Consider the following 14,847-nt stretch of genomic DNA (forward strand, 5'->3'; position numbering starts at 1 on the left):
GAGAGAGGGCAAGGGGAGAAATACTGGATGAGAGAGAGGGCAAGGGGAGAAATGCTGGATGGGGAGAGAGAGGACAAGGGGAGAAATACTGGATGAGGAGAGAGGGGACAAGGGAAAAATACTGGATTAGGAGAGAGGGGCCAAGAGAAAAATACTGGATTAGGAGAGAGGGGCCAAGGGAAAAATACTGGATTAGGAGAGAGGGGCCAAGGGGAGAAATAGTGGATGGGGAGAGAGGGGACAAGAAGAGAAATACTGGATGAGGACAGAGGGGACAAGGGGAGAAATGCTGGATGGAGAGAGAGGTCAACGGGAGAAAAACTGAATGGGGAAAGAGGAAGCAAAGGGAAGAAATACTAGCTGAGGAGAGAGGGGACAAGGGAGGAAATACTGGATGGGGAGAAAGGGGACAAGAAGAGAAATATTGGATGAGGAGAGAGAGGGCAAGGGGAGAAATACTGGATGAGAGAGAGGGCAAGGGGAGAAATGCTGGATGAGAGAGAGGGCAAGGGGAGAAATGCTGGATGGGGAGAGAGGGCAAGGGGAGAAATGCTGGAAAATTGGATAGTAAGAAAGAACTAAACATGGATAAAGACAAAAAATAAAATCGAAAAGAGCTGAAAGGGAAAATGACAAACAGGAAATTCTAGCAATAGAGTTAAAAGAAGATGAGGAAAGTAGAAAGCAGAGACTGGGACCAACACAAATGAAAAGAAGTACGTGGCCAGACAACAAAGGTAGAAAAAAGAATTTTATTTTAAGATAAAGTAGTGTGGTAGCTGTGCTAATTTTTTTTGTTTTATTTGTAGTTGTTAATTTGTAATGTAGTGACTGGAATATTTGAAATTTATGTCTACTATTTTTTTTATAGCAAGGGGAAAATGTTTTTGCTTTTCTGGTCTTATCCTGCATGCCAGAGTCCGGTTTTGAGAGGTTTCAGCTGATTTTTTGTCTACGTATTTTATTAGTTTATGGTCAGTCTTAAGGGTTCTTTTGTTGGGCCTAGGGACTTGTGTACTATTTTCAATGATACCTTTTTATATGCTCCATGGCTGATAAAACGGGTGTGGCTAATGTGGGGTGTGGCTACTGTAGGGGTGGAGCTATAGATAGTGACCCTGCCCTTAAGGTTGGCGCTGTATGAGTACCGGCACCTTTTATTCCTACAAAAAAAGCACTGAGTAACACTATTACACTTTGCCCCCTTCATAATTTTAAGACAATTCGACTACAACTAATTAATGATACCTCAACTGAGTAGAAGCAATGAAAAGATGGGAAAGGGATATGTACAGTATATGAGGACTTGATTCTAAAAGGTGTCATGTCCCTCCCTGTGAAGAAACATGCACAGGAAAATTCGATGTAAGCTGTGAGTATTGAACACCCTACTACTACTACTACTTAGCATTTCTATAGCGCTGCCAGGGTTAAGCAGCGCTGTACAAGTTCAACATGAGGAAGGACAGTCCCTGCTCAAGAGAGCTTACAATCTAAAGGTTACAAACTATGTGTAGGTAACAGGAATGGGGAAGGTGGTTAGGCGCCAAAAGCAAGGGAGAAGAGATGGGCCTTAAGTAAGGACTTGAAGATGGGCAGGGAGGGCGCTTGGCATATGGGCTCGGGAAGTCTGTTCCAGGCATAAGGTGATGCGAGGCAGAAGGGGCGGAGTCTGGAGTTAGCGGTGTTGGAGAAGGGTACAGATAGGAGTGATTTGTCCTGAGAGCGGAGGTTACGGGCGGGAACATACGGGGAGAGGAGGGTAGAGAGGTAATGGGGGGCTGCAGATTGAGTGCATTTGAAGGTCAATAGGAGAAGCTTGAACTGAATACGGTAGCGGATCGGGAGCCAGTGAAGTGACTTGAGGAGAGGGGTGATATGAGAGTAGGTAAGACGTGTGGCGGAATTTTGGACAGCTTGAAGGGGGGATAGATGGCTAAGCGGGAGGCCAGCGAGAAGAAGGTTGCAATAGTCAAGACGAGAGGTAACGAGCGAGTGGACGAGGGTTCGGGTGGTCTGTTCAGAGAGGAATGGGCGAATTTTGCTAATATTATAGAGGAAGAAGCGACAGGTCTTAGCAGTCTGCTGGATATGGGCAGAGAAGGAGAGGGAGGAGTCGAAGATGACTCCGAGATTGCAGGCTGAAGAGATGGGGAGGATGAGGGCGTTGTCAACAGAGACGGCAAGTGGGGGAAGAGGAGAAGAGGGTTTGGGTGGAAAGACAAGGAGCTCAGTCTTTGCCATGTTCAGTTTCAGATGCCGGTTGGACATCCAGGCACCGATGTCTGAGAGGCAGGCCGAAACTCTGGCCTGGGTTTCGATTGTGATGTCGGGAGTGGAGAGATAAAGCTGGGTGTCATCAGCATAGAGATGGTACTGGAAACCATGTGATGAGATCAGCGAGCCCAGGGAAGAGGTGTAGATCGAGAAAAGAAGCGGTCCAAGGACAGATCCTTGGGGAACCCCAACAGAGAGCGGGATTGGGGTGGAAGAAGAGCCATTAGAAAATACTCGGAAGGTGCGTTGGGAAAGATAAGAAGAGAACCAGGAGAGGACGGAGCCCTGGAACCCGAATGAGGACAGTGTGTCAAGAAGTAAATTATGATTGACGGTGTCAAAGGCGGCAGACAGGTCGAGGAGGATGAGGATGGAATAGTGTCCCTTGGATTTGGCAAGGAACAGGTCATTGCAGACTTTAGAGAGTGCTGTTTCTGTCGAGTGTAGTGGGCGAAAGCCGGATTGAAGCGGATCGAGGACGGCCTGAGAGGAGAGGAAATCAAGGCAATGGCTGTGGACAGCGCGTTCAAGTAATTTTGAGAGGAAGGGTAGAAGAGAGATGGGGCGGTAGTTGGAGGGACAGGTGGGGTCAAGTGAGGCCTATGCGTGAAAGTTACGATATGCCTGGAATAGCGCAGTATACTCTAAAACCCCAATGCACCCTATGCTGGGGTCAGAGCACGAGACCAGGCGTGTGCTACATTTAGTACATACTCATTGTGTAAAATCAGACTTTAGTCGGTGCATAGGAATTTGCACGGCATAATTTCTTCCACCAGGTACTCACTAAAGCCTAAATTATCAATTGACTGGGAGCAGTCCCTTCACACTGAACTGGTTAGCACAGTAATTCATCCTCACCCCCTTCCCTCTTTCAGATCAAATGGCCAGCAAGGCCCTCTCACCCCTCATCCCTTACACAACTACAAGACCTCGGAGTCATCTTCGACTCCTCCCTCTCCTTCTCTGCACTTTTTGTCCTTTAGACTGTAAGCTCCTTTGAGCAGGGACCGTCCTTTTTTGTTAAATTGTACAGCGCTGCGTAACCCTGGTAGCGCTTTAGAAATGTTAAGTAGTAGTAGTAATACACAATTACAAGTCAATGGCATGATGTAATCCTCCTCCCCCACCCCCACAAGAACAAGATGCAGACATGACCTGATCCCCAGTACCTTCATCACTGATCCTCCTCCCCCCCCCCCCCCAATTATAATTAATCTATGAAAAAACAAGATGCCACCAACACAGGACAGAGAAAAAAAAGTACGTCGAAAATGTTTAGCACATTTTATTCAATAGGAAAGCGTTTACAATTTTGTTTTGTCTTTCTGTCGCACTGACATCAGACAGGGATTAGTGGCGAACAGATGACCAAAACAAAACTGTATGCGATAGAAGAACCAGTGGCGTAGCCAAGGGTGGGCCCAGGCCCACCCACTTTGGTCTCAGGTCCACCCAGTAGAAGCACACCTATGATGTGGCTGTCAGGGATTCCCAAGCCTCACCAGCTGAAAACTCCCAACAACTGTCCCTCCTGCATACCTTGTAAATAGCAGATCTTCGCCTGCAGCGAGCAGAGATTGATACATTCAATGGGGCCAACATGAGAAGTGTATTAGTTGCTACTCACTGCCAGTGAAAATCTGCTATTTAAAAGGTATGCGGGGGTGGGGGGATGTTTGAGAGACCATATGGTATGCAACAGTGGCGTAGCCAAGGGTGGGTCCGGGTGGGCCAAGCCCACCCACTTTGGGCTCAGGCGCACCCAGTAGCAGCACACCTATGATGTGGCTGGCAGGGATCCCTAAGCCCCACCATCCGAAAACCAGTGGCGTACCAAGGGGGGGGGGGGGGGTCCGTCTCGGGTGCACGCCGCTAGGGGGGTGCCGCGTGCCTGTCGGCTCCGCTCGTTCCCTGCTCCTTCTGCCCCGGAACAGGTTACTTCCTGTTCCGGGGCAGAGAGAGCAGGGAACCAGCGAGGCCGACGCAGCTCCGAGTGACGCGCACTCGGGGTGGATCGGCCCTCCTGCAGGTAAGAATGCGGTCCGGGGGGGGGGGGGGGGGGTGTCGCGCCGTGCTGCACCTGGGGGGGGGGGTGCGCAGCGGCGACCCACCCCGCGTGCCATTAGCCCTCGCTATGGTACTGATTACTACTACTACTACTTAACATTTCTAAAGTGCTACTAGGGTTACGCAGCGCTGTACAATTTAACAAAGAAGGACAATCACTGCTCAAAGGAGCTTACAATCTAAAGGACAAAGTGTGCAATCAGTCAAATTGGGGCAGGCTAGATTTCCTGAATAGATGAATAATGGTTAGGTGCCGAAAGCAACATTGAAGAGGTGGGCTTTGAGTAAGGATTTGAAGATGGGCAGGGAGGGGGCTTGGCATATGGGCTCAGGAAGTTTATTCCAAGCATAGGGTGAGGCGAGGCAGAAAGGGCGGAGTCTGGAGTTGGCGGTGGAGGAGAAGGGTACTGATAGGAGGAATTTGCCCTGTGAGCATAGGTTACGGGTAGGAGCGTAAGGGGAGATGAGGGCAGAGAGGTAAGGAGGGGCTGCAGATCGAGTGCATTTGTAGGTTAGTAGGAGAAGCTTGAACTGTATGCGGTACCTGTTCGGAAGCCAGAGAAGTGATTTGAGGAGAGGGGTGATATGGGCATATCGGTCAAGGCGGAAGATAAGATGCGCAGCAGAGTTCTGAACGGATTGATATTTATTAATAGTATTTGATAGACCATCTCTCTAGACAAGCCATTCAAAACAGTTTACAATGATAAAATTCAGACCAGCATCTATTAATAAAAATAAGTGAGTGAGAACAGTCTAGAGGTTAGAACAAAGGGCTAATAACCAGGAAATCCAGGGCTTGAACTCTGCTTTTCTCATTGAAATTTCCTGCGAGTTCTTCACCCTCCATTGCCTTAGCTGTTAATTTAAATGGAAGACCTCTGGGCCAGGGAAATACCTAGATCCAAGCACAGTCATTCACACTCTTCCCCCCCAAAACATACAGGTCAGAGTTATGCAGTGGGTTTGTTTCAGCTGGCACGCAATTCTAGACATGTTTCACTGCGTAGCCTTCGACAGCAGTGCTACAGGTTGTACGGAGAAGTCACACTCCTTGCTCTGAAGTCCTGTACACTCCGGCTGACAAGTCTTGAGAATGACTTATAGAAACGAAAAAGTGCGGACAAGTGTGGAGGCAATCCGAAGGACTTTACTGTTAATCAAAAAACGACCCGACACGGCCGTGTTTCGGCATCAAAGCCTGCATCAGGGGCCAAACAAATCTTCTTTGATTGTTGCTCAATTTGAGATCAAAACAAAATGTAGTTTTCCCTAAAACTCGGAGATTAAGAAATCAATTGTAAAACGCCTCGACGGCAAATACACACTTGTTCTCACTTTTTTGTTTCTATTGTCTTCTACTTGCATGAGGATTTTCCTGTCCGCTTTTTGTTTGTTGAGAATGAATTAACCATATCAGTGCGGGGGTAACCATTGGAAGGACAGCTTAGTCAGGATGGCCACCTTTAAATCTAGACTGAAAGCCCACCTCTTTAACATTGCTTTTGACTCGTAACCACTTGTAACCACTCGCCTCCACCTACCCTCCTCTCCTCCTTCCCGTTCACATTAATTGATTTGATTTGCTTACTTTATTTATTTTTTGTCTATTAGATTGTAAGCTCTTTGAGCAGGGACTGTCTTTCCGTCTTGCCCCATCCTTGGCCACCTTTAAATCTAGACTGAAAGCCCACCTCTTTAACATTGCTTTTGACTCGTAACCACTTGAAACCACTCGCCTCCACCTACCCTCCTCTCTTCCTTCCTGTTCACATTAATTGATTTGATTTGCTTACTTTATTTATTTTTTGTCTATTATATTGTAAGCTCTTTGAGCAGGGACTGTCTTTCCCCATCCTTGGCCACCTTTAAATCTAGACTGAAAGCCCACCTCTTTAACATTGCTTTTGACTCGTAACCACTTGAAACCACTCGCCTCCACCTACCCTCCTCTCCTCCTTCCTGTACACATTAATTGATTTGCTTACTTTATTTTTTGTCTATTAGATTGTAAGCTCTTTGAGCAGGGACTGTCTTTCCGTCTTGCCCCATCCTTGGCCACCTTTAAATCTAGACTGAAAGCCCACCTCTTTAACATTGCTTTTGACTCGTAACCACTTGTAACCACTCGCCTCCACCTACCCTCCTCTCCTCCTTCCTGTACACATTAATTGATTTGATTTGCTTACTTTATTTATTTTTTGTCTATTAGATTGTAAGCTCTTTGAGCAGGGACTGTCTTTCTTCTATGTTTGTGCAGCGCTGCGTATGCCTGGTAGCGCTATAGAAATGCTAAATAGTAGTAGTAGTAGTAGTAGGATGTTCAATACTTGGAGTATAGTGTTCAGTTTTGGAGGCCGTATCTTGCTAAAGATGTAAAAAGACTGGAAGCGGTGCAAAGAAAAGCTACAAAAATGGTATGGGATTTGCGTTGCAAACCGTAGGAGGAGAGACTTGCCGACCTGAACATGTATACCTTGGAGGAAAGGAGAAACAGGGGTGACATGATACAGACGTTCAAATATTTGAAAGGTATTAATCTGCAAAATGAACCTTTTCCGGAGACGGGAAGGCGGTAGAACTAGAGGACATGAATTGAGGTTGAAGGGGGGCAGACTCAGGAGTAATGTCAGGAAGTATTTTTTCACAGAGAGGGTGGTGGATATGTGCAATGCCCTCCCGCGGGAGGTGGTGGAGATGAAAATGGTAATGGAATTGAAACATGCGTGGGATAAACACAAAGGAATCCTTGTTTAGAAGGAATGGATCTACGGAATCTTAGCGGACATTGGGTGGCAACACCGGTAATTGGGAAGCAAAACCAGTGCTGGGCAGACTTCTACGGTTTGTGCCCTGAGAATGGCAAGTACAAATCAAACTCGGGTATACGTATAAAGTATCGCATACCATGTAAAATGAGTTTATCTTGTTGGGCAGACTGGGTGGACGGTATAGGTCTTTATCTGCCGTCATTTACTATGTTACTAATATAATTAGCACAATAAGATGAAATGAATGCCTGCAGAATTCGGCCACATGCTGTTCCACACCGTTGCCTGCACTTCTCCACTTCCCAAACGCCTGGAGCAGGCTTCAAAACATGCTTTAGTGGACTTGCAGAATGGGTGCCCTCCCTCTCCCCCCTTGCTGTTTAACCAGGGTGCAAGTGCCAGTGTTGCTCCTTGTGATCTCTTGGGGAAGTCACTTAACATTCTGTTGCTTTGGGTCCAAACCTAGCTTGCAAGGCATAGGTGCCCAATACATCAAAATGATTGTGGGTGTCAAACACAATACATATCAGTGATGGACTGACCATTCAGGCAACCGAGCAGTGCCCGACAGGGCTGCCGAGAGACTGGGCCGGGCCTGGGGCAAGGCCGCCCCTGGGCCCCTGCCCCCCTCCATCTGCCACCGGGCCGGGCCCCCTGCATTGAAATCACAGAGCCTCTCACCTCCGTGTGGAAGTGCTGCAGGCAGCAGATCGCTTCCCTTCGGGCCTCCTTCCCTCCCTGTGTCCCACCCTCACGGAAGTTACGTCAGATGAGGGACGGAAGGAGGCCTGAAGGGAGGCGATCTGTTGTCCTGCTGCCTGCAGCGTTTTCACACGGAGGTGAGAGGTGCTGTGATTTCAATGAAGGGGGCCCAGCCCGGTGGCAGATCGTCGACGATGGAGGGCGGGTGGGACTGCGGCGCCGGGCCCCCCTTGCAGGCCCAGGCCCAGGGAATTTTGTCCCCCCTAGGCGGCCCAGGTGCCCGAGGGCCCAGAGGCTCTACCTGGATGCCCGCCGCACACTACAGCCCTCCACGGTCCTACCTTTAAAATTGCGCCGCTGGTGATCTAGTGGCCTCTGTGAGGGGGAACATGTTCTTTCCTGCCCGTTGTGCTGCTGCTATTCCCCCTGCCCTGCACCACCGTATTTTAAAAATGGCGGCCGTGACACTTTGTGGAAGTCTCACAAGGCTGTCGAGACCCACGAGACTACACAGGAAGTCTCGGCCGCCATTTTGAAAATACAGGGGAATAGCAGCAGCGCAGCAGACAGGAAAGAACATGCTCCCCCCCCCCCCCCACCGCAGAGACCACTAGACCACCAGGGTCCTTCAGGTAGGACAGGGGCAGTGGGGGAGTTGGCTGCGGCAGTAGGGGGGACAGCAATGCGGCCGTAGGGGGGGGGGGGGTGTTGGGCAGACCGGAGGGCCAAGACCACTCTCAGTCTGCCCCTGATACATATGATCTCTCCCTGGACACAAATGAAGGTGCTTGTTCAAAACTGGGGTTCTCGGCACCCATTGCACCCATAGAGCTGGCTCCTGTGCCTCTGCTTTACCTGAATGCAAACTCTCTTTGATCTACAACCATCATTTTGGGTGGGCCTAGAGTTTGGATGGGTGGGCCTTCCAAAATCCCCCCGCCCTTTGTCCTGCATCTTTTGCTCCCTCCTCTGGCCATATCCAGTATTCCTCCCCTCCCCAAGGCCCAGCATCTCCCCCTCTCTGAAACTAACCCCATACCTCAGTACTTTCGACAGCAGCTATGTACATCCATTGCATGGCCAGCCCCACATGCTTCCCTCTGCCTCGTCCTGCCAGGGAGGAAACAGGAAGTGATGTCAGTGATGGCAAAAGGAAGGTGGTGAGGTAGAACAGGGAAGGGGTGTATTGTGGAGCTGCAGGTGGGAGGCAAATGCCAGATCTGGGTGTAAAGAAGAGGAAGAGAGGAGAGCGAGGCAGCCGCTGCTGAACTATTTTGAAGACCACACAGGGTGGGCCTGAGCCAGGAATCGGTGGGCCTGCATCAACCCAGGCCCACCCATAGCTACACCACTGGCTACAACTAAAAAAAGGTGTGAGTTAAATCCCAAATCCCTTCCACTCCCTTGGACTTCCCACTCAGTTGTAACCAGTGCCTGTTGGGTTATGAGCTTTTCATTGGAACTACCCAGGATTTTCCCCTCATTGCAACCCTCCATCACATCCATATAGTTCATATTTGGTTGGGGGCCACAGGCCTCATTTCCTTCCAGAACTGGCTACACACAGAGGAGCATAATTGAACGGGGACGACCATCTCTAAGGGCGCCCATCTCTAAGGACGTCCTGGCGAAGGGGCGGGGAAACCCGTATTATTGAAACAAGATGGGCGTCTATCTTTCGTTTCGATAATACGGTTGGGGACACCCAAATCTCAACATTTAGGTCGACCTTAGAGATGGTCTTCCCCGGTTTTCGGCCATAATGGAAACCGAGGACGCCCATCTCAAAAATGACCAAATCCAAGTCATTTGGTCGTGGGAGGAGCCAGCATTTGTAGTGCACTGGTCCCCCTGACATGCCAGGACACCAACCGAGCACCCTAGGGGGCACTGCAGTGGACTTCACAAATTGCTCTCAGGTGCAAAGCTCCCTTATCTTCGGTGCTGAGCCCCCCCAAAACCCCCTCCCCACAACTGTACACCACTACCATAGCCCTAAGGGGTGAAAGAGGGCACCTACATGAGGGTACAGTGGGTTTCTGGTGGGTTTTGAAGGGCTCACATTACCACCACAAGTGTAACAGGTGGGGGGATGGGCCTAGGTCTGCCCGCCTGAAGTGCACTGCAGTACCCACTAAAACTGCTCCAGGGACCTGCATACTGCTGTCATGGAGCTGGGTATGACATTTGAGGCTGGGAAGCAAGAGGACCTCGGCTACGGGGATTGGGGTCCCTCGCCAGCAAAGGTATGCGACAACAGCGGCGGCGGGGGAGGGTTGCCGGCGGGAGGAGGGATCAAGATGGTCGTTGGCGGGGGGGGGGGGGGGCAAAGTTGGTGGTGGCGGCGGTGGCTGGCAATGGTGGGGGGGGGGGGGTCGGTGGTGCCAAGGGGGGGCCTAAAATGTGCCCCCTCACCTGTGCTCTGGACCCTCCTCCCGCTGAAGTCTGGCCTTGAGTGAATTCTTTCAAAAACGCTTACCGCCGCTTTGTAAAAGGGGCCCTGAGTTAGGGCAGAGGTGGAGGACAAACAGGCCTTAGCACACCCTTACACAGGTCTTTCCCAAGCCCTAAAGCGATTTTTACCATGGCCATAAAACTCCTGATTTTGTATTCTTTCCATTAATGGCCAAGCGCTAATATTACTATTAGTGCGTAGTCATTTAAAAAAAATTACCACAGGAGCACGTATCGATGGCTGTTTCATAGATGGTAATGGCTCCGGTGTTATCCGTGTGCTAACCAGTTAGCAGGCAATTATGTAAATGCGCTAACTGTTTGGGACAGGAATGCCCAACTCTCCGCCACCTGACACGCCCCCTTGAAACTATACAAAAAAATTATTTAGCGTGCGCACATTAAAAACTACTATGTGACGCTGTAGCGCATCTCGCAATGATCCATTTTTTTTTGCTGCATTAGCACCTAACGCAGTTTAGCGAAAGGGCCTGTAAAACTGCAACCAGCTTGGAGACGGCGTACTGAATATGCTAGCGACTGTTTTTGACCACCACTCTATGGCCCCGATGCTCAAAAGTAAATGCGGTTGCTAGAGGCCATTAGCACCGTACTAGTGCCCGTAATTACTAGCAACAGAATGATCAGAGGGGTCTAGCGCAGCAAAGAGCGAGCACACCAGGCCTTAGCGCAGACAGCGTGTAAATGTAGTCAAGTTCATTTAAATGAGGTCATTTTGTATTCCTCCCCAATGATCAGAAAAGAGCGCCCGAAACAAAGATGCTTTACTGTCATTAAAAATAACACCAGGTCCGAGCAGGCCGTTAGGGTGTTGGAAGAGAAGATTTCCCATGATTCTCATGCTTTTCTTAAGATTCTTTCTGCAAAACCTACCGGTTTCGATTGCTTTTGGAAGCAGAAGGAAGCCCTTGAGCGCTGGGTGTGAGAAACAACAGACTCGAACGTGAAGCACACATTGGCGTTCTTGTCCTGTGTCTAAATTTAAAGCGGACACGCTTAACAAAACCCTCCCAAACCACAAATTGGCGTCTTGTTACTTGCATCTACATATAAGCATCCAGAAAAAAAAATAAAAAAAACACATTTAGGCTGCAGAAAACAGACGCCAATGTGTGCTTCACGTTCGGGTTTTACCAGGCGCATACGAACAGGAGCTGAGCTTACTGCGTAACTCCCGCGCACGCGCCAAACACAATCCTCCCGCCAAACTCCCTAATGCTCAAAGCTATGAGCACGTCTATATTTGCACCTCATTAGCTTTGACCATTAGGGCGTTGTTTTTTTTACGCTGTCCGGTACTAGTTTTATGGCGCTAATCAGAATAGTGCCGGAGTTCTGATCATCAGCCTCTATGTTAACTAGCCATTATTGATCAGGGGAAAGGTCCATCCCGCTACACCAGACAATAGATCTGTTTAGGTTTGCTCCTTTGTCACTTTTCTCATGGAAAAGTGATTTCACTTCCCTTCGCTTTCCTTTGATCTTGCACAATTAGGCATTGCAGATTGCCCTGTCCATTGCCAGCCTAATAGTTGGCTTTGAGTGCTGTCCTCCTAGTAATCCTACCTTTAAAGTGCTTTTCAGAATTCGCAGTCTGTGCAGTTTCTCATTGACTACTGGATCGCTACATCTGCTTATAAAAGACTTCTTGTACTCCAATTTGGTTGAAAGGCGGTGCTCTCCAAGAGGGGACAGACTGGCCCGCTCCAGGGCCCTGTAGAGGTCTTGCAATGAGTCTGTTGGCTTCTCTTCTACAATGTCTGCTAATGTGAAACACAGAAACAAACAAAAACAAAAACAACAAAAAAGGAATGGAGTGTAAATAATGAGCTCATTACTCATGGGAGAGATGGTGGTATTATGTCTGCTTCCCTCAGCAGGAACAAATCATGGAGAAAAGAGGCCGCCATACTGGCCATGGCAAGGTGTTGGGTCATCTTAGCATTTTTTGTCAACAGATTATGAAGAAACATAAAATATGAAAGGAGAAAAAGACTGTAAGGCCAATGTGGTCTGGTCAGTTCTCTTCCTCATGCAAATGGCGTGAACCATGGTTGATCTTCAAGTTCCTCTACACTTTCTTCCCATTAAGGATCCCCTGCGCTTACCTCATGCTTACAATTAAGGATTCCTTGGGGTAAATATTCAGCCTGTAGTGGTCAGCGGCGTTTTGGCCATGTCTGGGCACTGGCAGTGAATATCGGGGGCTTATGTGCTTGGCTATCCCTTATGTGGTTAAGAGGCAAATTTTCAAAGGACTTAGACTTACAAAGTTACGATATTCAACATTTAATTGTCTACATGAAACCAGATAAAGATAGGCTGAGTTTCATGTGCTCCGATTTGTCCAGTAAACTTAGGGGTCCTTTTACTGAGGTGTGCTAACAGATTTAGCACGCACTAAATGCCGTGCAGTCCATTGTACACCTTTGGAATGCATGGCAATTAATGCACATTAATTTGTTAGTGAACGCTAAATCCATTAGCACAGGGCCATTAAGATTCTCTGGGCCCGGCACCGGCAAGGCTTCCGGAGGCAGGCAGAAGGTTCTGCTCCCTCGGTCTGTCTCTCTCCTGCTCCTGTGTGTCAGGACCCGGGTGATTGCATTAACAGGATAACCTAGGTCTTGGCACACAGGAGCAGGAGAGTGACAGACCGAGGGAGAGTAGACGCAGGAAGGTAAGGAGGGACGGAGAAGACGGAGAGAGGAGAGTGAGATGCCACCACTGAGGTGCTTTGGGGGCCGTATGGGCCACTATATTAGATGGGCCTGAGGCAAGAATGGGTGGGCAATAATCGGTTAAGTGTAGCTGAGATAGCCCCACACAAGCGAATTGACCAGCCAGGAGAATCTCCTCACTTTGAATATCGACCCACCCTGTGTTTGGCATGAAAGCGCCTGCTTCAGGAGTCTCATAATGTCGGTGGTATAAAGGTAGATGACTGTTCCAAAATAACATGCAACTTGGACAAAGCAGATCCAAAGTCTGTAAAGACGCTAGTAGCGTCTGTCGGCAAAACATATGGCTAGCGTCTTTACAAACTTTGGATCTGCTTTGTCCAAGTTGCACGTTATTTTGGAACAGTCATCGACCTTTATACCACCGACATTACGAGACTCCTGAAGCAGGCGTTTTCATGCCGAAACACAGCAGCTGTGTTGAGTCCATTGTTTGTTCCAATAAAGATCATCCTTTTAACCCACGTCACCCTGGGTCTTTTGGAAGAGTCTATATCCCCTGCTCTCTGGACGCTTTCTTGTTGACTCATGTAGGGACAGTGTTGTTCCTCCACTTTGTATGGTTGCCTCCAGCAGCGCACAACAGATTCTGAAAGAGAACTAGTTTAAAGCAATAAATTTGTTCCATCCACGTCTTTATCACGTGTTTGTAAACTATGAACAGCAACGCTGCTGTTAAATTTGGCTTTTGTCTACATCAGGGGTTCTCAACACAGTCCTCAGGACACACAGTCCTCAGTCAGGTTTTCAGAATACCCATAATGAATATGCATGAGAGAGATTTGCATACTCTACCTCTATTGTATACAAATATCTCATGCATATTCATATCTTGAAAACCTGACTGGCTAGGTGTGTCCCGAGGATTGGGTTGAGAACCCCTGGTCTACAGGATGAAGGCCTGGTGGCCATTTGATATCCAGGCATATTTGTTACTTACCCTTCCCTGCCCAATGTGAAAATGGAGCTGCCTGGAAGATAATGGTATCAGAAAAGAGCCTCGACACCCCTGGGTTCAACTTGATCACAGGAAATCATTATTTTGCAGGAAACCAACCGCAGCAGAGTAAGGTAGTACTTCACAGGAGTATAGTAGTACTGGAAATTGAAGACTCCAGTAATGAATGGGTCATGGGAAAAATCAGGGTGAAACTACAATTTTTGGGGCCTAGTTTTTATGGTTCTGTTATTCAGAACAATTTAACTAGGCAGGAGAAGGTTCTGCCTGGTTAAATCGTGCTGCCTGGCCCAACTGCTACTATTTAATGGCATTTAAACAGATAGTGCTGTTAAATATTAGCAGTGACCACCATGGCGCTATCCAGTTACCGGCGAAAAAAGGAGAGAGGGTCCCCAGGACTTCCACAAGAGAAGCAAGCACAAAACAACGGGAGTTGGAGGAGGGGAGAAAAATTCCAAACGACCAAGGTAAAGAAGGAGTAAGAGCGTCCAAAAAGTTTATTCGCGGAGAAGACTTTTGTCCACGACAGCAGTCTAGTGAACTGTGCTTGAGTATTTCATGGTTTTCATACTTTCTGCGTTGCTGACTCACCCGAACCATATTGACCCCTGAGGAAGGTTTTGTGCCAAAACCCGGCCTGTGTAGGGTCTTTTGGGTCAGTTTACGTTGGCGAATAAACTTTTTGGACGCTCTTACTCCTTGTTTACCTTGGCCATTTGGAATTTTTCTCCCCGCTATCCAGTTACCGCCAGGGCAGTTCAGTCATCTGGATACTGCAGATATTTGATGCCATATAGCAAGCCGGGCATTTTGGATCACATGCGAAGGGACAATTACGTAACAGAACGCT

The 14,847-nt window shown here is 48.5% G+C and overlaps 1 protein-coding gene across 1 annotated transcript in view; it reads right to left on the minus strand.

The window, feature by feature from the left end:
- Window positions 1-14,847, minus strand: part of CNKSR2 (connector enhancer of kinase suppressor of Ras 2) — a 659,600-nt gene that overhangs the window by 4,175 nt on the left and 640,578 nt on the right. The window contains exon 20 of the mRNA XM_030202257.1: window positions 11,862-12,058. Within this exon, the coding sequence (XP_030058117.1) occupies window positions 11,862-12,058 (197 nt within the window). The remainder of the gene's footprint in view (window positions 1-11,861; window positions 12,059-14,847) is intronic.

Source organism: Microcaecilia unicolor, chromosome 4 (assembly GCF_901765095.1).
Source record: "Microcaecilia unicolor chromosome 4, aMicUni1.1, whole genome shotgun sequence".
Taxonomy (NCBI): domain Eukaryota; kingdom Metazoa; phylum Chordata; class Amphibia; order Gymnophiona; family Siphonopidae; genus Microcaecilia; species Microcaecilia unicolor.